The sequence below is a fragment of the Triticum aestivum genome, chromosome 4D (genome assembly GCF_018294505.1).
Source record: "Triticum aestivum cultivar Chinese Spring chromosome 4D, IWGSC CS RefSeq v2.1, whole genome shotgun sequence".
Classification (NCBI taxonomy): domain Eukaryota; kingdom Viridiplantae; phylum Streptophyta; class Magnoliopsida; order Poales; family Poaceae; genus Triticum; species Triticum aestivum.
The window spans coordinates 110,193,229-110,215,145 of NC_057805.1; the positions used below are offsets into that span (position 1 = coordinate 110,193,229).

Consider the following 21,917-nt stretch of genomic DNA (forward strand, 5'->3'; position numbering starts at 1 on the left):
CTCCTCAGCAACTAGTGAGTAGATTGTACAAATCTGTCCACGGTTTTAGCTCAAGCTGAGAAGCATCTGGAAAGAGGGTTCCATTATGCACTCTGCACTGGTGGTGCTGCACATCTCCCTGTTTGAGCTAAAATGTATGTTTCACTCTAGAACTAGATCTCTCCTCTTCTTTGGGTTCGTTGGCTCGGTGCTGCCTGCTCCTTTCTTCATCATCGCCACAAATTCTGAATAATCTATCCTCCCATCCTATATGTGCAAAAGTATCTTTAGTTTCTTTGGATGCAATAAAGTAAAATAATCATCATCAACTGAGTAAACTGGCTATCAATTTGATTTATCAGGTCCTATTTTTGGGTGCAATGTAACTTCTGTGCGTCAGATCGCGTATGTGTAATGTATATACTCAATCTATACTTGTTGTTCCTTACATTGTCAGTGTCAGCCTCTGAGATGATCTCCTTGATCTCTTTGGCATCATACATTCCCTTCTCCTTCAAGGCTTGCTCGAGCTCATCTCTTGTTATGTACCTGCAAGATTTGTGAGATAAAACATAAGTCGTAGTAAAATACTATCTAAACTACATAATTCAGCTACCTAGTCTGTTGATTTTGTTGTTCAGCTTACCCACTGTTATCCTTGTCGAAGAACTGGAATGCTGTGTATAGGTGCTCCTCTCTATGCATCTTGTTCATGTGAACTGTCGCGGTGACAAACTCCTCGTAGTCAATCAATCCATTGCCATCTGCATCAGCCTGGAGAAATTTGAAGTACAGATGAATTTTGATGAAAAATCTGTCGTGCAACGGAACCGTGTTATCGATAGCTCGCTGAAGAGTGAAGACTCACTGCTTGCATGAGTTGCTCAATTTCATTGTCTGACAGCTTTGTGCCCTGCTTTGCTAGCCCGTTCTTGAGCTCTTCGAGCGTGATCGTGCCGCTGTTATCTTTGTCGATGTTCTTGAACATCTCCTTGAGCCCCCTGATCTCCTCTTCCGATAAGCACCCAGCTATAACCTGACAGCACACACACCATCAAGGTTGAGTGCCTGACAAACTGCAATCTAAGCATTGTTTGTTCAATTCAACAGCTACGAGTAGATACGAGGAGAAAAACAAGAGTTCCTCCTACCCTCAGCGCAGCTTTCTTGAACTGGTTCATGGCCCTGAATTGCTTCAGCCTGTTGAGAACGACATTGTCGAGCGGCGTATCGGGTGCGTCTCCGTCTTCTTTGATCCATGGGTGATCTGGCAACTCAAACCCACACAACTTTCAGGCCATGAGCTTCGACACAAGAACCATATGCACATGAATCAGGTCTGGGAGAGTGCTTACTGAGGACTTGGAAGGCCGTGAGCCTCTCCTTGGGGTTGATGTTGAGCATCTTCTTGACAAGATCCTTGGCGCCAGAGGAGATGTTTGGCCATGGATCGCCGTTGAAGTCGACCTGCCCGCGCAGGACGGCGGTGAAGATGGCGTTCTCGTTCTCCGCCCAGAATGGCGGGACGCCGGCGAGGAAGATGTAGAGCATGACGCCGATACTCCAGATGTCAGCCTCGGGGCCGTAGCGCCGCTTGAGCACCTCCGGCGCGATGTAGTAGGCGCTGCCGACGATGTCCCTGAACACCTCGCCTTCCTTGAAGAAGACGGAGAGGCCGAAGTCGGTGGCCTTGAGCGGCGAGTCTTCCCCTTTGCTGAGCAGGAGGAAGTTCTCCGGCTTGAGGTCCCGGTGCATCACCCCCATGCAGTGGCATGTGTGGACGATGCCGACGATGGCCCGGAGCAGCGCGGCGGCCGCCCGCTCCGTGTAGTGGCCCTTGGCGATGATCCGGTCGAAGAGCTCGCCGCCGGCGCAGAGCTCCATGACGAGGTGCACGTTGTGCTTGTCCTCGTAGGCGCCCCGGAGGTCGACGATGTTGGGCTGGCCGGAGAGGTGGTACATGATCTGCACCTCGCGCCGGACGTCCTCCACGTCCTCCTTGTTGGCCAGCTTCCGCTTGGCGATGGTCTTGCACGCCAGCTTCTCGCCGGTGGAGCGGTGCGTGCACAGGTGGGTCACGCCGAACTGGCCGCGCCCGAGCTCCTTGCCGATGGAGTAGGTGGTGCGCACGTCCTCCATGGCGCGGCCGAGCACCTCGCCCACGGGGGGCGGCGGCTTGCCCGGCTTGGCATTGGCGGCCGGCGGCGCTGCGAGGCCGTTGCTGGCGGTCGACGACGACGCGACGGGCTCCACCTTTGGGGCTGCGGGCGGGGGCGGCGGCGGGTCCGAGTTGGCGTCGCCGGCGCGCCCGGCACCCTTGGCGCAGCATTGGCCCATGGCTCTCCGACGGAGACACAGGCATGCATGGAGAACCGGCCAAAAGAGAGACCAGCATGCAGCATTTTTCGCTTTGTTTGGTTGGAAAGCCTTTGTGTGATAGAGAAAAAGATGGATTCGGAGTTTGGAAGGTGTGGAGGGAATGGCGGCAACGGGCGCCGGATTCCGGATATCCGGATATAGCTTACTTGCTTGCTTCCTCACTTGCTCTCTTTTCCGGTCAATGTTTTATAGCCATGGCTGTCAGTTCCTGGTACGCCCCATTTTGATACTAATAGTACAATTCTTCGAGTGTATGCCCATTATTTTTCCAAGATAAATGCACATTATGGAAGTGACTTCAAATTGCTATGATAAAATGTTGCGGTTGCACTTGGGGTGATCATCTTAGAGATTCACAATTATACTTGAAAATAAAATATATCATTCTGCAGGCTTGCAGCCCTCGTGCATAAAATTGAGGTCGATTCAACATTTCTCATCTATCTAAAGCATCCATAAGGCTCCGGGACTTTTCAATCTCTATACACACACCAATGAAATTTGACCAAAAGGCAACTAAAACATTTTCTATTCTTCTGATGATTCAACATCTCTACATAATTTACAGAGTAATCTTCCAGGCCTCAGAGCTCAGGTGACTGTATCCTATCACCTGGAAGCAGCCATACAGAATGTTTCAACCTTGAGAGGCCTCTGAAACTCCAAATAAGATAGCTATATACAGTGCTTATGTTGAGAACTGACTAGAGACACCTAGCTAAAATTCCTCATGGGGCAACTTGCGTACAGTATATGCAGCTCCCATCGTAAACAAGATTATCATAGCATGTAAACCCTTCCAAAATTGTGATCTCCTTTTGCCATAAATTGGAAAAAAAATCCTAATAGATCATCCTGCGCAAAAGCTCTGAGCATAAATCATGCAACCTTGTTCTGAATAAAAATTGGCTTACATTTAGCAGGCATACATCGATCTTTCTAGTTTGAAGGATTTTTTTTTATCTCTTCGATGTAATCCACTTATTTGACACCTTCATGTATATATGTCATCTCTTGATTCATTCCTGCAGTAGTACGCAACTGGGAATTAATAAGCCTGAGGCGTTTCATCTCTTGATGTGATCCTGCACTCGTATGTTACTGCACTATATAGGAAAGCTAGCCAGCTAAGATTATAATTGTGTAAGTTGCTCCACTGTCTGTAGCGTGAAAGTTTCTTCTGGGATCTCTAGTGCAGCATAAAATTCTTCTTCCTCAACAACCACATTAGACAACGTTGTCTTGAAGCTGTGTATAGCATCCTCCGGATGCCCTTTCGCTATGGACGCCTGCAATTGCATTTGTAATGGTAAGTAAGTAACCTGTCACAAGAACTAACCTGCAAGAGCATATCCCTTCTCTACGCTTTGTAAAAAACATATAAAAGATTTTGAATTGGATTTCTATCTGTGCAAAGTATATGATGTGAACAATCCATACATACCAAATGCATTTCATCAAGCTTGAAAAGGCAGAACCTCCATTTCCTAGACTCTATCCCGTCAATGTAGACAGAGATGTTACTCCATTCAACATGGTGGAATTCCAAGCGATGCAGCCCAAATCCAACACCAGCGCCTACAGCTTTAACAAATGCTTCTTTGAGACACCAGTACCTACAAAAGACGAACAATTTAAAGCCTGGTATGGCGAGGGCATTTGCAGGTGTCCCTTTTCTTTACTGTTGACTCAGTGCGATTTCAATCTCCGACGGGCGGCAATCAATCGAAGGAAGAAGAAGGCCAGTATGTTTTTCAATGTAATGTACTGGTTGTTTTCATTGATAATTATCAAATCAAAGATGGCACTTTGGGTGTCTTTCTTCAAAAAAAAAAGACGAACAATTTATACTATGCAGATCATCAAAAGCATGAAGATGATCTCAACTAACATAGCTGTTAACATACACTTCTTACAACAGCAGAACAACCACATCCTTGGTAGGGTTTGAAGCGTACTTATTTCAAATTTAAAAACACCAGTAAAGAAAAATCTCCTTTCACGTTGTTGGCAAAACTCAGAGATTTGTTATGCTAAAATATTAAAAATTAGGACTCAAGCCCCATGCAGCTGAATGGGTTGTTAAACACTGCGGCGTCTATGAACTTGCATGCAGTAATGATAAGCTTTAGTACATGGGAGTACAGGTACTTGGTTAGGTTTCAGCAGAAATTCATAAGTAGTAGCATCGATCTACTACTCTTTTCTTGTGCTGTTTTCATGGTGATTCTAGAACTAGCTCATAGTCCTCTGAATTATCCTTTAGGGTAGAGGTTCTGACGCTCAACCACATCTCCGAATGCTCATTATGTATACATTATTGTCTATTAGAAAGCTCCCAACAAATAATTACCTGTAGAACTCTGTTAACATCTCAATGGAGCCGGCAGCGCGACCAATGCAGTTCCACTCATGGCCAGTGAGGTACGAAGAGAAGTTCTTAAGGAATTCCACGGTGGTTTCTCCCTGAGGCTTAGAGATACACACAATATCAAGGCCAACAAGGCAAAGCAGCTCTGATGCTATGCCGACGTAGTCACCCTGATGCGACGTGTTGAAATTGAAGTTTTTGAAGGCCGGAGGGCCATTCTCCTGCAAGAATGACAGGGGTATACAACTTAATCAGAGGGTGATCCATTGATTGCAGAAGCTATTCGACCTAACAAATGCTCATTTCATCCGGTGATGTAGTTGAGAGTAAATAAAGGGTAAAGAGTTGTTGTAGTGACTTCGGAATGAAATTGATTGAACAGGCTGCAGTACCAGATACGGCTTCCCTTCAGTTGTTCGGTATATGTGAATTTGGTGGAATGGGATGCCAAGAACACGGTGCACAAGCGAGTACTGGAGCAGCCGGCTGAGGAGCGCTCGTTTCCTGTCTTCCTCCTTGACAAACCTGCACCAGCGAGCAAGATGAATCTCCGAAGGGCATGGTTAAGGGTTTTGATTCGAATTCAACCCTAGCAATTCCATGGGTTTTTCTTATCGATCTCCGAAGGGCATAGTTAAGAGGGCAAGGAAGCATGGGGGGAGTTAAATTGGTGGGAGAGTTTACCTGGCGATGGCATGGCGGTGGTGCGGCGGCAGGAGGGCAGCCGCGGCTTGGAACTGCGTCGGGGAGGGGCTCCAGCGGGCGACGTCGACGAGCCACCTCCGCCGCACCCCGCCGCTGTGCTCCTCCTCCATCTCATTCCTTTCTGGTAACTTCTCCCAAGGTGAGATGGCGGGGCCGGGGCGGGGGCCAGGACGCCTCGCCGGCGCCGCCGGCACCCCCACCTCTAGACAAGTGGAGTGCGACGACAAAGTCTCCCACCTACAAGCAGGCTGAATCCTATTCGGCGCCCTCTGCGCCCGCTACAGTGCAATACGCAAACGGGCGCATACCCCCCTTCTCCGCTGGGCCGGCCCATCTAGCTCTTTTACTCTGTGTTTATCAATTCGCAAAAAAACTCAGATTGTACTGAGAATCGAACTCGGGACGACCTGCTTAATAGTAAACCACGGTAACCACCCCGCCATCCCCAACTGACATGCAAACTTTTAAATATTTTTTTCTTCTTTCTTTTTTTCTTCTGTGTTCGTTTTTCTATTTTCATTTTTCATTTTTTCTTCCTAGGTTCCGTGAACTTTTTTCAAATTTGTGAAATTATTATTCAAAATCGATGAACTTTTATCAAATTTGACGAACTTTTTCAAATCGATGAACATTTTCCAAATTCGATGAACTTTTTACCAAATTTGATGAACTTTTTCCAAATTTAATGATTTTTTTCAAATTCAATGAACTTTTCTTCAAATTCGATGAACTTTTTTCAAAATTGATGAACTATTTTTTCAAATCGATGAACTTCTTAAATTTTGTGAACTTTTTTCCAAATTTGATGAACTTTCCTTAAAATCAATGAACTTTCTCAAATTGAGGAATTCTTTTTCAAATGTGATGATTTTTTTGAAAAGTCAACACGGTCAACTGCAAAGCGGTCAAAAGTTTAATGGTCAACTGAATTGAACGATCAACGTGTTAATTGAATCGGACGATAGAGTTTTCTGTCTGTAGAGCGATCGAAGAAGAGGAATGATCGATCCAGCTAAATGGGCCGGCCCAAGTGAGCTGGGACGTGAGCGCCAGCAGCCGAAAGCGGCGCATAAGGCGCCAACGAGGAGGACTCTACAAGCAGGGCCCACCACCAACCGGTGCCGAACCCCTGAGAAGAAGCTGGAGGCCCGTCAGGAAGGACTAGGCACACAATCAAAGGCCCATGTAGCCCTAAAAAAAAAACCTCAAAGGCCCATGTACGCAACGGTCAGCTACTTTTTTGATGAGGGGGGCAGCTCTGAAGGGAGAGCTCCTAGTTGACGCTCGCGAGCGTCAACCACACGAGCTTCCGCGCAGGCGCACGATCAGAATGGGCCGGCCCATTCAGTGGCGTCAAAACGAGCTGCTATTAATCCCAAAAAAAAAGATGCGGCATCGAGGAATCGAACTCGACACCCCACGGTAGTGGGCAAGTGTCCAATACCACTTGAGCTGCTCACTGTTTGCTGTGTATACGCCGCGCGAATTTATAAGAACTAAGAGCAGCGGAAGAAAAAAAATCAAATGTTTTGATCATTAAACATTTTCGTGATATATGCTCAACAATTCTTAAAAACACATTGAACATTTTTGTGATATATGCTGAACATTTTGTAAGTACACAATGAACATTGTTATAAATACGTTGAACATTTTCCTAGTATATGGTGAACATTTTGTTAAATGTGTGATTAATTTTTTTTGTAATACACAATGAACATTTTTATAAACGCAAGGTGAACTTTTTTGCAATATATGTTGAACATTTCCTTAATATACGATGAACATTTTTTTGTAATACACAGTGAACTTTTTATATAATACCAAAAAATGAGAAGAAAAAAGAAAATAAGAAAATAAATGAAAAGGTAAAAGGGAACAAAAAAAACATAAGAAATCACTGAAAACCGGACAAAACAGTGAAAAACCGGAAGCAAAAACAGCACAGAAGAAAAACGAAATAAAAACACGAAACAGCGAGGGAAAGCAGCAGGGAACGGATAAACAGGTGAATCCCGCACGTGGGCCGGCCCAACCAGACGCTAGCCTCAGCGAAGGCACGACGTTTGGACGCTAACGAGCGTCATATAGGATCCACCCTCTGAAGGAGGTGTCCAAGAACAGATATCTCTTTTCTCTGTCTCTCTGCACCTGCGTGTGCCTCTCTCCTTCCTCCTAGAACCCTAGACTAGAATCATCTCCTTCTGATGAATTAGTGCATCGGATCTCGAATTACCGTCTAGTGTGATGCTAAAGTTAGACTGTCTATAAACAAATTATTGTATGTGTTGTCTAGTATATTGTAGTAGAAACTACTCCCTTCGTTCGGAATTACTTGTCACAAAAATGGATGTATCTACAACTAAAATACATCTTCGGCCACTGGGTGGACACAGTTGCAGAGCCAATGCACGAGAATTGGGTCTAAAATCTAAGTGAACCCAATAATCTGTTCGAAAACCTCTGATAGACAGTAGTGTGTGTGCGCGCGCGCGCTGTTGCTGGCTTCGAACGAAGGTTTAAGTGATTTAAAAATATTGGAGCCGGTTATATTTGTTAGAGTTGTGTCGAATATTGTGTACAAGGCAGGTTACAGTTGGACTTGTAGTTGTATTGTGTTAAGATAGGATATGGAGTCGTGTCCAACCGACTTCTGGGCGTGGAATAGAAACCACACCACTCAACCCCCACTGCAGAGTACCATCGATCATCACCGACCGATGACGAGTTTCACACTTCCGCGCCAAGTGGTCTGATGGAAGCGTGAAACTCGTCATCGGTCGGTGATGATCGATGGTACTCTGCAGTGGGGGTTGAGTGGTGTGGTTTCGCGGCCCTTGAGACTCGACCGGGACAGCGGAGGCTCGACGTGGTAATAGCGGTGAGGCGTGCGGTATGCATGGGACATGGAGACGGGCCAGGGCTCTGGTGGTCATACATGTGGTGAGACAACTGCGAATTTGACTCGGGGTGACTACAAGCAACGGTGAAATTCTTTCAAGTTTCAGACAGGCGGTCAAGAAAGGAGCGGTGATGTTGAGTTCAGGTAACTCTTATGTTTGACACCCAATATGTGAGTTGTTCACTTTCACGTAGGTCAGTGATCAGTGTGTGATGACGTTGGACTGAAACTCTGGAAGTTGGGAGCGCAAAGTAGAGTAATGTGGAACTTAATTTCGCTCGAGTGTTGACTGTGGTCAAGAAAAGAAGGGACTACAAGTTGCAGGTGGAGTCACATGGAGTCTTGGAGTAGCAGCGGTGCTCATGGTATAAGCTCAAGTCCAATGTACATGCAAGTTTGACACATGGGCGAACTCAAGGTGGTGGAGAATATTCGCCAAGGTAGAGTTTGTTAGAGTTGTGTCGAATATTGTGTACAAGGTAGGTTACAGTTGGATTTGTAGTTGTATTGTGTTTAGATAGGATATGGAGTCGTGTCCAAGTAGGACACTTGTATCCTAGGCCTCTCATATATAGCGGGGCTAGACACACGATGTAACCTATGCCAACATAATAGCACAGGCGCGCAAGGGGGAGCCGACGGCATGTGCCGGTGCCCGGGTGGCCGGTGTGCAGTATTGTGACGGTGTCATGGGGAGGAGGGCCCATAGTCAGGCCCGGGGATGTAGCCATATCGGTGAACCTCGTTAACAAATCTCGGTGTTGTGCCTCGTGTGATTGCTTGGTCCTCGGATGATCAACGATATGCCTCGGATTTATTCTAACAATATTTTATTCTAAGAAGCAGAATGAAATAAGTAAATAAAATTATAAGCCTGCATGCAAATGCTGTTAGGATGATCTCCACCGTGTGGGCCCAACGGCCCACCGGGCCCTTAGATCCGCGCCCTGATCGGGGGCGCTCAACCCACTATGGTTGACGGGCCCTGTCACCTGCACTATATATAAAGAGGTGGGGTAGGCGGCTCGAGATACGAGGTTCGTCGCAACGCCGTACCCCACCTACATCCCTACCGATCTAGGGTTAGTGCAGTGCTGACGGGAAGCGCCGTCACCACTTCACCCACTCTCTGCCACCGCAGCCGCCGCCATCCCATCATGGCCACCGGCGGCAGCTCTTCAGGCAAAGGAGAAGGTAATACCTATCATCACTGTTGCCGGAATTCTAGCCTACCTGATCCAAGAGGTCCAACAAATGCAAGTGCTGTTATTTTTAACAGGCTTGAGAAATACTCTTTTCGTTCTAAAATAGATGACCCAACTTGGGTCATCTATTTTGTAACGGAGGGAGTATTAGGCATGTAAAGATCAAGGGATGGGAGAGAGCCTTGTTTGGAAGACGGCACGTGCGACCGACAAGATGACATACAATGATCGGGATTAGGTGAAATGAGACAGAGAGTATTTCCAAAGTCTTGCACATCCCAATCAACGTGTAATTACGGTGATGGAGCTAGCTCGTGGCCCTGGGGATGAGCTATCCTCTGTTTAATACTAGTTGTGTCTTCCAGGTTAAGACAAACCACAACCGATCACGTGTATACTTGCTCAGCCCACTCTACAGGTTTTGGGAGAAGAGAGAAAGAAAATAGCGATGGCCGCTAGCGATCGAGGCAGGCCACCGTTGATGGAGACGGGGGAGAAGGTGGCGGGCGCGTGCGGTGTAGTATGAGGGGTGCCCGGGAGGCCTCTCAACAAGATTCTGAACTGGGAGCATCGTTTTCTGTTCATGTCGGCATTTATTTTAGTGTGATGATGATGTGTTGGAATCGGAAATCCTGGCTATCATGGAAGGCCTTATGCTGGCCTCACAACGGAGCAGCCTCCCAATAGACATCGAATTGGATGGTGTCGATGCAGTTAAGATGGCGCAGAGTACAAAACAAGATTCAAGAACACATACATCGTACAAAACCAGCAGGACATGTACATATCAAAGCACTGTTTGGAGAACAGACACGAGAGGCTGGCAAGACGCCACGCACGCGGATCAACTAGGATTGCAGGTGAAACCACAGCATAAACCAGTTCCAAGAACAACATTACATACATGTCTCAGTCAACTTGTGCCCACGGTCGTTCAGTCGTTGAGCACATGCATAAAAACCACCCCTCGCCCTTGTTTATCGATCGCGCTGCACACACGAGTGGAGCTGAGCCACTGAGCGGCGAGCCTGGATAAAGGATCGATGGCCGGCGGCGAGGCAGCAGCACCGTTGCTGGAGAAGAAGGAGGCGGTCTACCGTGAAGGGTGCCCGGGATGCGCCGTGGAGCGGAGGAAGGCGCTGAACCCCGGCGTCCCCTACAAGGAGTTCTTCCACATCTGGACCATCATCCTCGCCTCATGTATGTATCTACCTAGCCTAGCTACTGGTTACTTCTGCATCACATCTCTCTCTCTCTCTCTGGAACAATGCTTCGTCCAGCTAAACTGGGTGAGGCCAGGTGATGTGAAGCAGAGCATTTCGAGTGGTAGTTGTTCTGTTTTGGTACCATCTCAGAAGATAGTTGTGCCAGTTTGGCAGCTTAAGCTGCTGCAGTAATCCGTGGCAGAATCAACGAGGAGCATCAGTTTCTGAAATGTCTGTCTAATTAATTCCTGAACAATTATACCAAATATTGTGCATGATTGCAGCTAGCTAGCCTTGTTCTTACAATATATTTATGCATGATTTTTCTACCTTTGCTCTATTTTTGTGCCATCTGATAACTGGATCATCAATGTAAAGGTGTATTTTTAACTCTTTGTCATTCTTATTCTAGGTTTGCCAGTATCATCACTATTCCCCTTCTTGTATTTCATGGTACGTTTTTCTAATGTAAACGAAAACCATAACATTGGGATCAAAAGAATACAAAACGCTGCTTACGGAATTATGTGCGTACATCTTTTTTTTTTGGTCAAGACAATAAGCTTTGCATCGTAGGAAATGTGAACCATTGAATCTTGAAACTATAAGTATGCTTAGTATTGTCTTAACTATGTACATAGTTTGTGCCTGCATTACATATTCATTTGTCATGTTGTTATTTAGTTCTCCAAGGTTGTAAATTGTAATACAATATGATACTCCCTCCGTCCCAAACTATAAGACGTTTTTTACACTATCATAGTACCAAAAAACGTCTTACATTTCGGGACGGAGGGAGTAGTATTTTACTAACATAAATAGCATGCATCTGCAGTATGGAACAGTGTTTGGTACATTTGTCCTGACTTGGTTATTTATGTTAATAATAGTGTAGTCATGCATCTATGCAAATGTCGGCCCAACATTATCCATGACCACAGGTAACCTTTGAAAAATATTGTGTGGTACTCCTCTCAAATAACAGATACGAGACTTGCACATTGCCAAAACAGTAGAGGACATTGGATTCTATGCTGGGTTTGTAGGTAAGACCCTTCCAAATTGTTGGAACTCTAAGTGCCAAGAGTGTTATATTTACAGATAATACAAACGTGTTGTGCACTCTCACTCAGGAAGAATGACCAATGGCCTATTTTGAATCTTTGTAGGCACCTCCTATATGCTTGGTAGAACTTTAACCTCCACTGCTTGGGGGATGGTAGCAGACCGCATTGGGAGAAAGCCAGTTATTGTGCTTGGAATTTTCTCCGTGTTAGTATACTTCTTTTATGTTTACATAAGAATGAATTTAGGTACTAGCTAGCGCTATTTTGCTTTCATTATATTTTTATGACACATCCCAAATTGATGATGCGAAATTTATAATATCTCAGGATTCTATTCAGTGCTTTGTTTGGACTAAGTGTGCATTACTGGATGGCAATATCTACACGATTCCTTCTTGGTTCTTTGAATGGCATAATTGGACCTATAAGAGTATGTTGGTTGTGTGCTCTGAAGTTTTATTTGCCATTTGAACAAGTTACGGCTGTTTACTTGGCAATTGATGGTTGCAGGCTTATGCTATTGAAGTTTGTCGACCAGAGCACCACGCTATTGCATTATCACTTGTAAATTACACATTATGCTCCAAACATTTTCCATTGCACTCTAATTCTATATATTTAGATAATGCATTCAATTTTGTATGAATAGGTTAGCACAGCATGGGCAATAGGTCTCATTGTAGGACCAACGATTGGCGGATATCTTGCACAGGTATCCATGAAAACTGTAGTAATACATTAGTTACTGTATCCTATATTAATCAATTCATATTATGTTACATTTACTTTTTTGGTAGCCTACAGAAAAATATCCAAAGTTATTTCCCGTCGACTCATTATTCGGAAGGTATTTTTTGTTACTTTGAAGTTATTTACCGTTGACTCATTATCCTTCAACTTACTAACTACTGAATATTATTTTTTAGGTTCCCATATTTCTTACCTTGTCTGTGTATATCAGTCTTCAGCTTTCTCGTTCTAATAAGCTGCATTTGGCTCCCAGTATGTGCCATTAATCCACAATGTTCTCATTGCTTATACATTTTGCTGCAAATGTGCGAACAAAATATTCATCACATAAAGATTTTTTTACAAAGTACTCTAATATAGGGTGGTCTAAATAATGGGAAGTATCCGATGGTTGTGCACTGATCCGATGGCATGCTAGGATCAGTAGTCCGATGTCTAGTCATGTCAAAGATTTTATTGTAATCAAGCTCATCGTGTTACCATTTCAACTTTTATCACCAACTTTTGGGTTTAGTAAATGTGAGATTATACAACTTATGACTTATTTTTATTTTCCTATGTAGTACTAGTACAAGTATTCTATGAAAAATGATACATTTTGATGCATGTCTCTAGCTGTATAGTTACCAATAATGAATAGTAAGGTTCACCATACATTTTGTGTGCTCCTAAGCTCTTAGCAATTTAACCAAAATATGTGATAAATTTCACAAGATAATGCATAACCACATATTATACTACTTATCACTTGATTCTAGTTTTCCCTTTTTTCACTAGTAAAGTATCTCCTGAAAACAAGGCATGCATGCAGCTGATTCGCTAGACCTAAAGGCCTTACTTGATTTGGTCCTAATTTGATAAGATCCGTTGTGCACTTCATGCTATCTTTAGTTCTTAATACCATAATTATAACATTACATAAATTTCAGGAGACACTACATAACCACAACACTGACAAAAAGGAAGATCAAGCAAGTGAATCTTTGACTGTAATTTTTTCTAATTCAGAAGAGATTGTTGAGCATAATATTACTTCAACAACGAAAAACAATGTATTGAAGAACTGGCCATTGATGTCATCTATTATTCTGTTCTGTATCGTGTCCTTTGATGACATGGCATATTCAGAGGTATTCTTTGGAACGGGTTTGCTTGAAAACTTGTTGTTTCCAATGTCTCGTTTATGGTGTTCCTTTAATAGCTCTTTTATGGTGTTACTTTAAAACTGTATGTTTTCAACGAAAAATATGGTCTCATTGAGCCTCAGATAAACTAATAGCAAACACATGCATAGTGAAAGGCATGATTAATTGTCCATATTGTTTTCTTTGATACAATGACGATAATTATTTTAACAAGTTAGACACGACATGAATAATCATATGTTATGTTGTCTAAGCTAGATAAATTTTCCAAATAGTTTGTATTTATCTTTTATAAAACACAACTAATAACATTACATACACATCATTTTCTTTTCGCATGAGTTAATTATTTATTATCATTGAAGATCGAGTTGGTTAAGCCAAAATACCATTGATACAACAAAATGAATAATCTCCGTACATTTTTTCAGTATATCTTAGTACTCCTTGCTTTAGTCACCATGATCGATAAATCAGTTGGCCCCCGCGTCGCCCGAGGGGCGACCTAAACTTCTCAGGGAAAACCACCCCTCCTCCTTCCCCTTCCCCTCGCCGCCGTCGGCCAGTCCCGCTAGGGGAAAGCCCTGTGCGGCACTCGGCGGCAGCGGGGAGGTTCTTCTCTCCCTCCCATGCCGTGTTACGATGCTTGTGGGATCCATCGCTGATCTGCGTTCGCCGGCGCCGCCGCGGGTCAGTGCCCTCCTCTGCCGGCTGCAGGAGTTCTGGGAGTACAGGGACCGTAGCCAGCGGGGACAAGGTCGCGTACTTGGCCGTGGTGTGGCTGGTCTCTGGCTGGACCATCTTAGATCCAACCTGGATGGATGGCCGCCTGTTGGGACTACCTCCCGTGATGGCAGCTATGGCCGGGCTGCAGCTACTCCGGTGGTGTCAGCCGTGTCCAGGTGGGCTGCCGTTGCTCCTGACCACCGGGTTTTGACCCGCCTGCACTCTGTTGTGGTTGGCTTGGTCTGGACCCGACGAGTGCGTCGACGACATTGCACTAGTTCCAGCATTGTTGTGGGTCGTGCCAAGCCGGCTTTGAGCTAGGTGGAGGGAAAGGACCAGCCGGTGGCCCTAGTGGTCTTCGTCCGAAGTGTCTGTTCTACCTGCGGTTGGTCCTCTTCGATCTGGCCATCAGTGAGTTCCGGACTTATCCTTTGAAGGAAAACAAGGACTGGCGTATATGGCGCTCTTTGAACACTTTGATTGAGTAGGGGCCGGTCGTGTGCACCCGCAACATCAGCATAACCAACTTCACCGGGTATCACAAAGCTCTGTTTTTGTTGACACCTTGGGACATGTCTGTAACAAAGATTTTCAAGGGATCAACACATGCGGAAATGCCATGGCGTGATTGGAGGACCTGCAAGTGGCGAAGGCGGGGTCTTTTTGATGCGATTGAGACTTTGCTTCACAGGCAGTTGTTCAGACTTGGCTTGCGGGATATGTTCCCGTCCAAACCGGACACGAGTTCCTGTGAGCCTGGTGGTACGTGACTTACAGTAGTGGCCTCCGCAAGTGGGGGCGGCAGCATTGGAGGACTTCTTTGTTGGTGGTGCTTCTTTGAGTACCGAGTCATGATTTCCATGGTGAAAACCTAAGGTCTGGTCTTTATTGGTTGTGCCTGGCAGTGGCCTTGTTGAAGACATTATTTTAGGAACGTGGTCTTTCTCGAGGCTGAAAATCTAAGATCTCTGGTCGGGAAACGACAACGCTTGTGCATTGTTTTCTTCCTGGAGGCGTTGCTTGTGGAGAACCTCCTTTGCAGTACGGGTATTGTCTTTGGTAGTGGTTAGAGTGCTACTACTGCGGGTGATTGATCTTTTTTCTCTTTTTGTTCTTTTTTATTTTCTTTTTTGGTTGTGTAGATCCTGGATGTTTTAGACATCTTGTTGATGTAGAGGCTGGATGTAATTGATATCTGCTTGATATTAATATACGCCTTTTTTTTAAAAAATGGTAGATAAATCCGTTCAGATTATCCTACTATAAACTATGTGAAAGAAAAATAATTGTCCTTTGGGACATTTCCTTTGTGCCTATAGTCAAAATTAGTGTAGCCTGGAAATTTAGTTTCTATCACCTTAACACTTATGTTTCGGATCACATATTTAGATATTCTCCTTATGGGCTGAAAGTGACAGAAAGTATGGTGGACTAAGTTTCTCGTCTGAGGATGTTGGTCAAGTTCTTGCAATTACAGGTATGGATGTTTGTTCTATATTATAATAATCTGCATAACCTTAATATGCATCAGTACTTTAGTCCACTTCTTGTTCCTTATTTCATACGGGATCCCTTGTTTGAGTTGATATGCTGATGCGGTAGAGAAACTGAACAGCACACACCATGGTTGGCAAGATCAAGTTAAACAATTTTTAGTTGACAAGAGAAAGAGAAACAATTTTGTACTCACAACTCGAATTATGTTGTCTCGCGGGTATGAAATTGTTGAATTATGATATGTTGTACGATATGCTGGAGTGTCTTCATTACGATATGGAAATATGCTAATGCCCCTTACCTTTTATAAGAACCCCTCCTTTAAAATAATATTTTTCTAATTTCATACTACAATACTTGTAACTAATGATTTCATATGTTCGTGTATAGGTGTTAGCATTCTTGTATACCAAACATTTATTTTCCCACGTATTAACAGAGTTTTGGGACCAATCAATACTTCTCGTGTTGCAATTGTGAGTTCAAGTTATACATGATTGTATTTCAATGGAAGTTCACTTTTAATTTGAATCGACTAAATATTAATGTGGACTAATTTTGCAGAGTCTGTCTGTGGTGCTTCTGTTTACATATGCACCAATCACACATCTCTCAAGACCTTGGTCGTCAATAGCAGTAAACATCGCATCGATTCTTAAAAATAATTTTCTCGTGAGTATCCATATCCTAAATTTTTGTATGGCATTTTTAAGAATTTATGAACACCTTGATACATGATTCTTTTCTATCTTTGCAATGACTAATGCGAAGTGTTTTTATGACATCAACCTCTTTTTGTACCTGCCCTTATCTTGTACAATGATTTTTTTTAATATATACATCAATTTTGTCTCAGTGTTCTTACTAACATCATCCATTTTCACATACTTATCAGATTACCATTGTTACTAGTTCTTTCATTCTTCAGAATAATTCTGTGGTACGTGTCTTCGTATTTTATTCAATTACTATTTTGGTGCAGTTACATTTTCTGCAGCTTTGTAATTGTCTCTAACTCTCTATACATGGGACTGACAGACTCAAGGTCAAAGAGCAACTGCAAATGGCTTAGGCACCACTTTAATGTCCTTTTGTAAAACATTCGCTCCAGCAGGAGCTGGAATTGTGTAAGTATAAATGCATATTATGTTAATATTTCATAGGAACATAAGCTCTTGGCTTCTATTTTAGAGCGACATGAGATACATTTTCTGATATTTCAACCGCCGCACATATAATTCCCTTTCAAGGTTCAAATTTCTGGGAAAAACATAAGCCATATCTTTCATCCTTAATTAGGTTTAAACTTTTTTAGATAGGGGAGTTACTATTTACACCAAAGATATAAATATAGTGGCCAATAGGGTTGGAACTACATATGTTAAAACTAGATCAAAGTTAGTTTCAATTAGTTTTTACGTGTACTATGAACACAATGTAATCCTAGTGATCACTGTACTTATATCATTGATGGAAATGACACCAATTTAGTTTGTTTCTGAGATAAATTAATCATCCACAAAAGTGTGTAACATGTAAAGGTTCTAGTGTTCACATATTTAATAATCTGGTAATGCAGGTTTTCATGGGCACAGAAACGCCAACATGTTTTCTTTTTTCCAGGTAAATTCTATGCAATGAGTGCTTTATCATTTAAAACAATAAATGAACAAATTGATTTGTTTAGTTTGTTTTGACGGGTATATGCTTTTATGTATAATTAGACAAGCAAAATTCTGCAAACATCCTATTCTTGTTAACTCCTCTTTTTTGGCTTTTGCTATATGTAGGTGACCAGATGTTGTTTTTTCTTTTGGCCATTGTCGAGCTTGTGGGACTTGTTTGGACATTCAAGCCGTTTCTTGTTGTGCCCGATCAGTTTTCTTCAAATTAGCACTCCGGATTTGTACGTGCTATTATGGGTGCACGCCTGTATCATACTCTTCTTACAAAACTGTATTCATACTTTGGCGGTATGCGCAGTTTGAATCGGGTTGTAATGTAATTACGCAGTTAGGATTGCGGAGTAGCTGAAATAAGTAGAAAGCCATTTTCAAGTGCCATTATTATCTCCCTGCAAAAAAATACTGCCATTATTTAGTAATTAGAGAAAAATACTACGAATCAAATGCATCCCTATTGTCCAATTGTCATGGAGCTTTTTCTTTTGGGAAATCCTACTTTGTATACGTGTGCATGTGTGCACTCTGGTGTTGCGGCATCCTAATGAAATGTGTACCTTATAGAGAGAGCACATGCATGAATGCAGGATTCTACACATCATGCTGACATCATCATATTAATTGTTTTCTTTGCTTTTTTTAAAAATTATCTCACAAATGGTTAATTTGATTAGTGATCCGTTTTCTTCAATGACTTCGTCTCAATGAGGTCATCAAAACAGATCCCCACTTTCGATCATTTTTTCACCACCGCGAGCTGCCAGATGATTCTTGTTTCAAGATGATTGTCTCGAAGATTGTGTATAGCTACTGTGCAATAGTTTTGTATGTTTTAAAACATTGTGATGCTATGGACAACTAGGGAGTCAATCTCTAATGTTAACAATAAGTAAGAAGTGGCATCACTCCTCTCCCGCATTGAGCTCAACACCGCCGACCACGCATCCGCTCATCGTCGGTGACCCATGCCATCGCAGAAGGGCAGTAAGGAGAGCACGGATGATGACTACGACATGGCTAGTAACATGGACATGGAGATGTGGGCAAGTATCTTCCGCACCTAGGGTTAGGGTTCTTTGATTTGATCTCTGTTTTGCATTGATTTGAAAGTTTTTTGGCTAATGTTCATACTAATCAATCTAGGAGAGCCTTGACATGATTCCCGAGCCACTATATTGTGGTGCTGCTGTAGATGAATCACCCAAGTGTATGCTGCACCAGCTGAGGCCAAACAAATGTGTTGCCTTTGATGAAATGAAATTGATACTCAAAGGAGATTTCATGGCTGCTCTGTGCAAGTGAGTTAGCGGCCGATGAAGCTTTTGTGGAATTTAATTTTTTCGAAGCATTATTCGTTGACCGTTGTGGCCGTACCTATGTATGTAACTGAAATACTCAACTGAAATGGAATGTCGCTGGATGACTGCATCATAGGATAAAAGCTGAGCCTAGGGTGCAAAAATAGAAAAAACATTCTGGGCCCTCGGATTGAAGATCGATGGTGCAAGTTATGGTGGACCAATCTGTGCAGAAAGACCCCTCGTTTATGTATAATTTTCCCCGCGACGTCCTCCTCTTTCCAACGAGAGTCCCCGCCCATCTCTCTATCGCTTTGCCTGACGGGGCGGCGGCAATCCAGATCCGGCGCAGAGCTTGAGGGCTATGCCGACGGCAGGTGCTTGACTACATCTTGCCGGAGACCATCGACGTGCACCACGTCGCCGCCTTCTACGAGGATGTACTCCGCTCCGCGCGCGTCCCTTCTCCCTATGGTTTCCAGGTCGTCTGTCTCCTCCTCACGGGCACCCCCGCCGCCATGGGCTACTGCACCCAGGGGGTGCGGGTGCCCCGCCCACGTAGCTGCCCAGGATGCACCACACGGCCTTCTTGAAGCCCGCTTCTGTCACATCTGCAACAAGGAGGAGCCCACCCTGCCAGCAGCCAAGCTGCAAGGTTGGTACCTCGCTGCTTTCCTGTAGTGCCGATGAGGTGATACAGTGATTTTCTTTGTTGTGCATAATTATTTTATCAATATGTTGACAGGGAAGATGCTAATATGAACCTGAAGTCAAAGCTGATGCCATTTATTAGCTTGGAGATCGTTAATCTCTCAATGCTTTGGTTACATTGATTAGGAAACGTGTTAATGATAGTGAAGTTGCAGAGACTGTGGTGACATTGCATTCCACATTTGGAGGTGCTGTGTAGTAGGCAGCAAAATGGGTTGCACTGGACTGTTGCATGTGATTAGTTCATTTTAGGAGTTCAGAACAGGTGGTTAACAAAGGAATGATGGACTGGAACTGTTACTTTGTTTACTTGTAGTTTTCTGTGTCTATGCTATTGTCCGACTGAGGATTTCGTCTTTGATTGGCATCGTAGTTCAGCGATGTTCAAATTTCTTCATAATACTTTTTGTACATCCCTCGTTTGATGTTGTTTGCTAAAATCCGTTTGTAGCCATGGTGTCGGTCAAATGGTGTTCAAAATATAAATGTCGGAGCTGCTACCTCATTTGCAGCGATTAATTTCCCAGTGCTTCTCATTGATGATTTCAGTACACCGGAAAAGAACCAATCATTCTCTAACGAGGTACCCACACAGCTGAATTTTAATCTAACATAATTTCTTATATCTGTCCATGTTTAAGTCCCTGAATTTATTCATGTCTGATAGGACATTATACACACTTATCACATGTGTCACTTGCCTTTAAATCAAAACTCTGTTGCAGTTTTCTTATTCTATATGAGCATTCATGAATCATGCTTTTCTGATTGCTTGGGAGACAACTGAACTTTGATATTTAAACAATCAGAAGTTGTAACTTGCAACACCATAAAATTGCACTTTCACTTTTCCAATTATACAAGAGATTCGTCCTTGCTGTGAATATATTTTGCCAGATGGTACTCCTTTTTCTTTTCTCTAGCCTGACATACGTCTTTGTGCTGCAGCATTTTAACAGGGTTTCTATCATTTGTGGTGAGTTGTTCCTTTTCATCATGTACGAGTTTAGAAAAGCAAACGAACTTCAGTTCCATTCTTAATTGTTGAACACCTACGCGATTAGGACACGAGCTATTATTCAAGTCTAGAAATTTGTAGTATAAATACGAAGTAAGCACTATGCCACTACTGCAAGCAATTCTTTTGGGTCTGTACACAACCAATGTTGGTATTTCACTTGCAAGGGTGCAGTACTTTGTTCACTGTTTCGGTTCTGGCAATTTTACTTAACTTTCATGCTAGTTACCTAAATATGATATTCCAGTAAAATACAAAAGATATGCTTTTACAACATATTGTATTTTATCACTTACAACTTTTTAGCCACCAAAGAGCATAATCATTTCTAATTTCTTGCCATGTGATGTAAACCACAGAAATGTGTTTGCAGATTGATGAGACGAAGAATCAGGAGTACAAATGGAGAGAAGAAGCATTTAGGAAAGGCTTCCCTTGCTTACCAACCACGTGAGCGAAACTAATTTGTCTGCAATATAATTTTAATTTATTTAGTAAGCCTATGCATACAGCCGTTCAGACTCGTGCTGCTGAATCATACTTGTTTGGTGTGATCTCTCCCTTCAGATGAAACAAGATGAGCAAGAACAACTTGAGCTAGAGGCAAAGGTCAACTGACGTGTTCTCTATGTACCATGAAGATAGTAAACTGATGCAATTTTAGTTGCAATGGTTCTCGGTCATGTACTAAAATGGCCATCTCATGTTATGTTACATTTGATATGCATGCAAGTGGATCAGAAGGACCCAGAAAATGGATACCTTGCTGAAATCCATTTTCACCATTATATTCAGATGTGGGTGTGTATTGCCAGATAAAGTTAATGTTGGCTTTAATTTAATATGCATAATTTTTACGAAGGAAAACATTACTTTTCTTGTTTAATTGCTGGGCTATTCCCTATTTATCCAGATCTATGGTCATCTTATTTTACTTTTCATTATGATAATTCTGTTAAACTTCTAATGCTTGGTTGTGAAGATCAAGCTACAAGACATACAAGTGTCATAAGGTGTTTACTGAGTCTGGACTAATGTGAATCATCTTTTGTGTTCTATTCTGTTTCGGATGGTCCACTTTCTCATGTACACAAAGACATGCAACGCTGTGAAGATTTGGAAACGGATGAAAAACTTGAGGTTGTTACTGCAAATGTCATGTTTATATCTAACTAGAACTAGGGGGTGTTCCACAAAATGTACAATAAGTGGGAACAAACCCCTTCCTTCAGAATCTGTACCATCGGTCTGTAATCTGACGGCTCAGATTGCATTTT

The 21,917-nt window shown here is 43.1% G+C and overlaps 4 protein-coding genes across 16 annotated transcripts; 2 read left to right on the forward strand and 2 right to left on the reverse strand.

The window, feature by feature from the left end:
* Positions 1 to 6: 6 nt before the first annotated feature.
* LOC123099753 (calcium-dependent protein kinase 25) lies at positions 7 to 2,373 on the reverse strand. The gene is made up of 6 exons (XM_044521854.1): positions 1,335 to 2,373; positions 1,131 to 1,246; positions 848 to 1,015; positions 626 to 753; positions 429 to 528; positions 7 to 246 (listed from the first exon to the last, which is right to left on the reverse strand). The coding sequence occupies exons 1-6, from the start codon at positions 2,314 to 2,316 to the stop codon at positions 142 to 144; spliced, it is 1,599 nt and encodes a 532-aa protein (XP_044377789.1). The 5' UTR covers positions 2,317 to 2,373; the 3' UTR covers positions 7 to 141.
* Positions 2,374 to 3,214: 841 nt separating this feature from the next.
* On the reverse strand, positions 3,215 to 5,677 carry LOC123096556 (L-aminoadipate-semialdehyde dehydrogenase-phosphopantetheinyl transferase). The gene is made up of 5 exons (XM_044518318.1): positions 5,414 to 5,677; positions 5,122 to 5,254; positions 4,712 to 4,950; positions 3,803 to 3,974; positions 3,215 to 3,647 (listed from the first exon to the last, which is right to left on the reverse strand). The coding sequence occupies exons 1-5, from the start codon at positions 5,542 to 5,544 to the stop codon at positions 3,492 to 3,494; spliced, it is 831 nt and encodes a 276-aa protein (XP_044374253.1). The 5' UTR covers positions 5,545 to 5,677; the 3' UTR covers positions 3,215 to 3,491.
* Positions 5,678 to 10,453: 4,776 nt separating this feature from the next.
* On the forward strand, positions 10,454 to 18,078 carry LOC123096558 (probable peptide/nitrate transporter At3g43790). Of its 4 annotated transcripts, none has more exons than XM_044518321.1 (17): positions 10,454 to 10,741; positions 11,159 to 11,199; positions 11,732 to 11,792; positions 11,916 to 12,018; positions 12,141 to 12,243; positions 12,324 to 12,377; positions 12,463 to 12,525; positions 12,611 to 12,660; positions 12,740 to 12,815; positions 13,493 to 13,693; positions 15,824 to 15,911; positions 16,322 to 16,407; positions 16,496 to 16,603; positions 16,827 to 16,871; positions 16,970 to 17,058; positions 17,511 to 17,554; positions 17,722 to 18,078. In XM_044518321.1, the coding sequence occupies exons 1-17, from the start codon at positions 10,585 to 10,587 to the stop codon at positions 17,823 to 17,825; spliced, it is 1,473 nt and encodes a 490-aa protein (XP_044374256.1). In that variant the 5' UTR covers positions 10,454 to 10,584; the 3' UTR covers positions 17,826 to 18,078. The 4 variants fall into 4 exon arrangements, with proteins under 4 accessions (XP_044374256.1, XP_044374257.1, XP_044374258.1 ...); XM_044518322.1 differs by having other exon boundaries at positions 13,493 to 13,663; XM_044518324.1 differs by having other exon boundaries at positions 10,536 to 10,741; positions 11,688 to 11,792.
* Positions 18,079 to 19,189: 1,111 nt separating this feature from the next.
* On the forward strand, positions 19,190 to 21,552 carry LOC123096559 (uncharacterized). Of its 10 annotated transcripts, none has more exons than XR_006446657.1 (5): positions 19,190 to 19,566; positions 19,657 to 20,205; positions 20,571 to 20,598; positions 21,014 to 21,090; positions 21,208 to 21,552. XR_006446657.1 is itself a non-coding variant. In XM_044518329.1 (5 exons), the coding sequence occupies exons 1-5, from the start codon at positions 19,483 to 19,485 to the stop codon at positions 21,209 to 21,211; spliced, it is 264 nt and encodes an 87-aa protein (XP_044374264.1). In that variant the 5' UTR covers positions 19,190 to 19,482; the 3' UTR covers positions 21,212 to 21,552. The 10 variants fall into 10 exon arrangements, 5 of the variants coding, with proteins under 5 accessions (XP_044374264.1, XP_044374262.1, XP_044374263.1 ...); XM_044518329.1 differs by having other exon boundaries at positions 20,135 to 20,205; XR_006446655.1 differs by having other exon boundaries at positions 19,657 to 20,598.
* The last annotated feature ends 365 nt before the right edge of the window (positions 21,553 to 21,917 follow it).

Excerpts from the sequence above, each read along its gene's own strand:
- LOC123099753 (XM_044521854.1), bottom strand. The coding sequence starts at position 2,316 with ATGGGCCAATGCTGCGCCAAGGGTGCCGGGCGCGCCGGCGACGCCAAC. Across the intron at positions 1,016-1,130 it reads TCAAGAAAGCTGCGCTGAGG|GTTATAGCTGGGTGCTTATC; the intron begins GTAGGAGGAACT and ends GTGTGCTGTCAG. Across the intron at positions 247-428 it reads CAGAGGCTGACACTGACAAT|GATGGGAGGATAGATTATTC; the intron begins GTAAGGAACAAC and ends TTGCACATATAG.
- LOC123096556 (XM_044518318.1), bottom strand. The coding sequence starts at position 5,544 with ATGGAGGAGGAGCACAGCGGCGGGGTGCGGCGGAGGTGGCTCGTCGAC. Across the intron at positions 5,255-5,413 it reads CACCGCCATGCCATCGCCAG|GTTTGTCAAGGAGGAAGACA; the intron begins GTAAACTCTCCC and ends TCGCTGGTGCAG. Across the intron at positions 3,648-3,802 it reads AGCTTGATGAAATGCATTTG|GCGTCCATAGCGAAAGGGCA; the intron begins GTATGTATGGAT and ends ATGCAATTGCAG.
- LOC123096558 (XM_044518321.1), top strand. The coding sequence starts at position 10,585 with ATGGCCGGCGGCGAGGCAGCAGCACCGTTGCTGGAGAAGAAGGAGGCG. Across the intron at positions 11,793-11,915 it reads ATTCTATGCTGGGTTTGTAG|GCACCTCCTATATGCTTGGT; the intron begins GTAAGACCCTTC and ends GAATCTTTGTAG. Across the intron at positions 17,555-17,721 it reads ACATGTTTTCTTTTTTCCAG|GTGACCAGATGTTGTTTTTT; the intron begins GTAAATTCTATG and ends TGCTATATGTAG.
- LOC123096559 (XM_044518325.1), top strand. The coding sequence starts at position 19,350 with ATGTACTCCGCTCCGCGCGCGTCCCTTCTCCCTATGGTTTCCAGGTCG. Across the intron at positions 19,567-20,134 it reads GCCAGCAGCCAAGCTGCAAG|CGATTAATTTCCCAGTGCTT; the intron begins GTTGGTACCTCG and ends CCTCATTTGCAG. Across the intron at positions 20,206-20,999 it reads ACCAATCATTCTCTAACGAG|AAATGTGTTTGCAGATTGAT; the intron begins GTACCCACACAG and ends TGTAAACCACAG.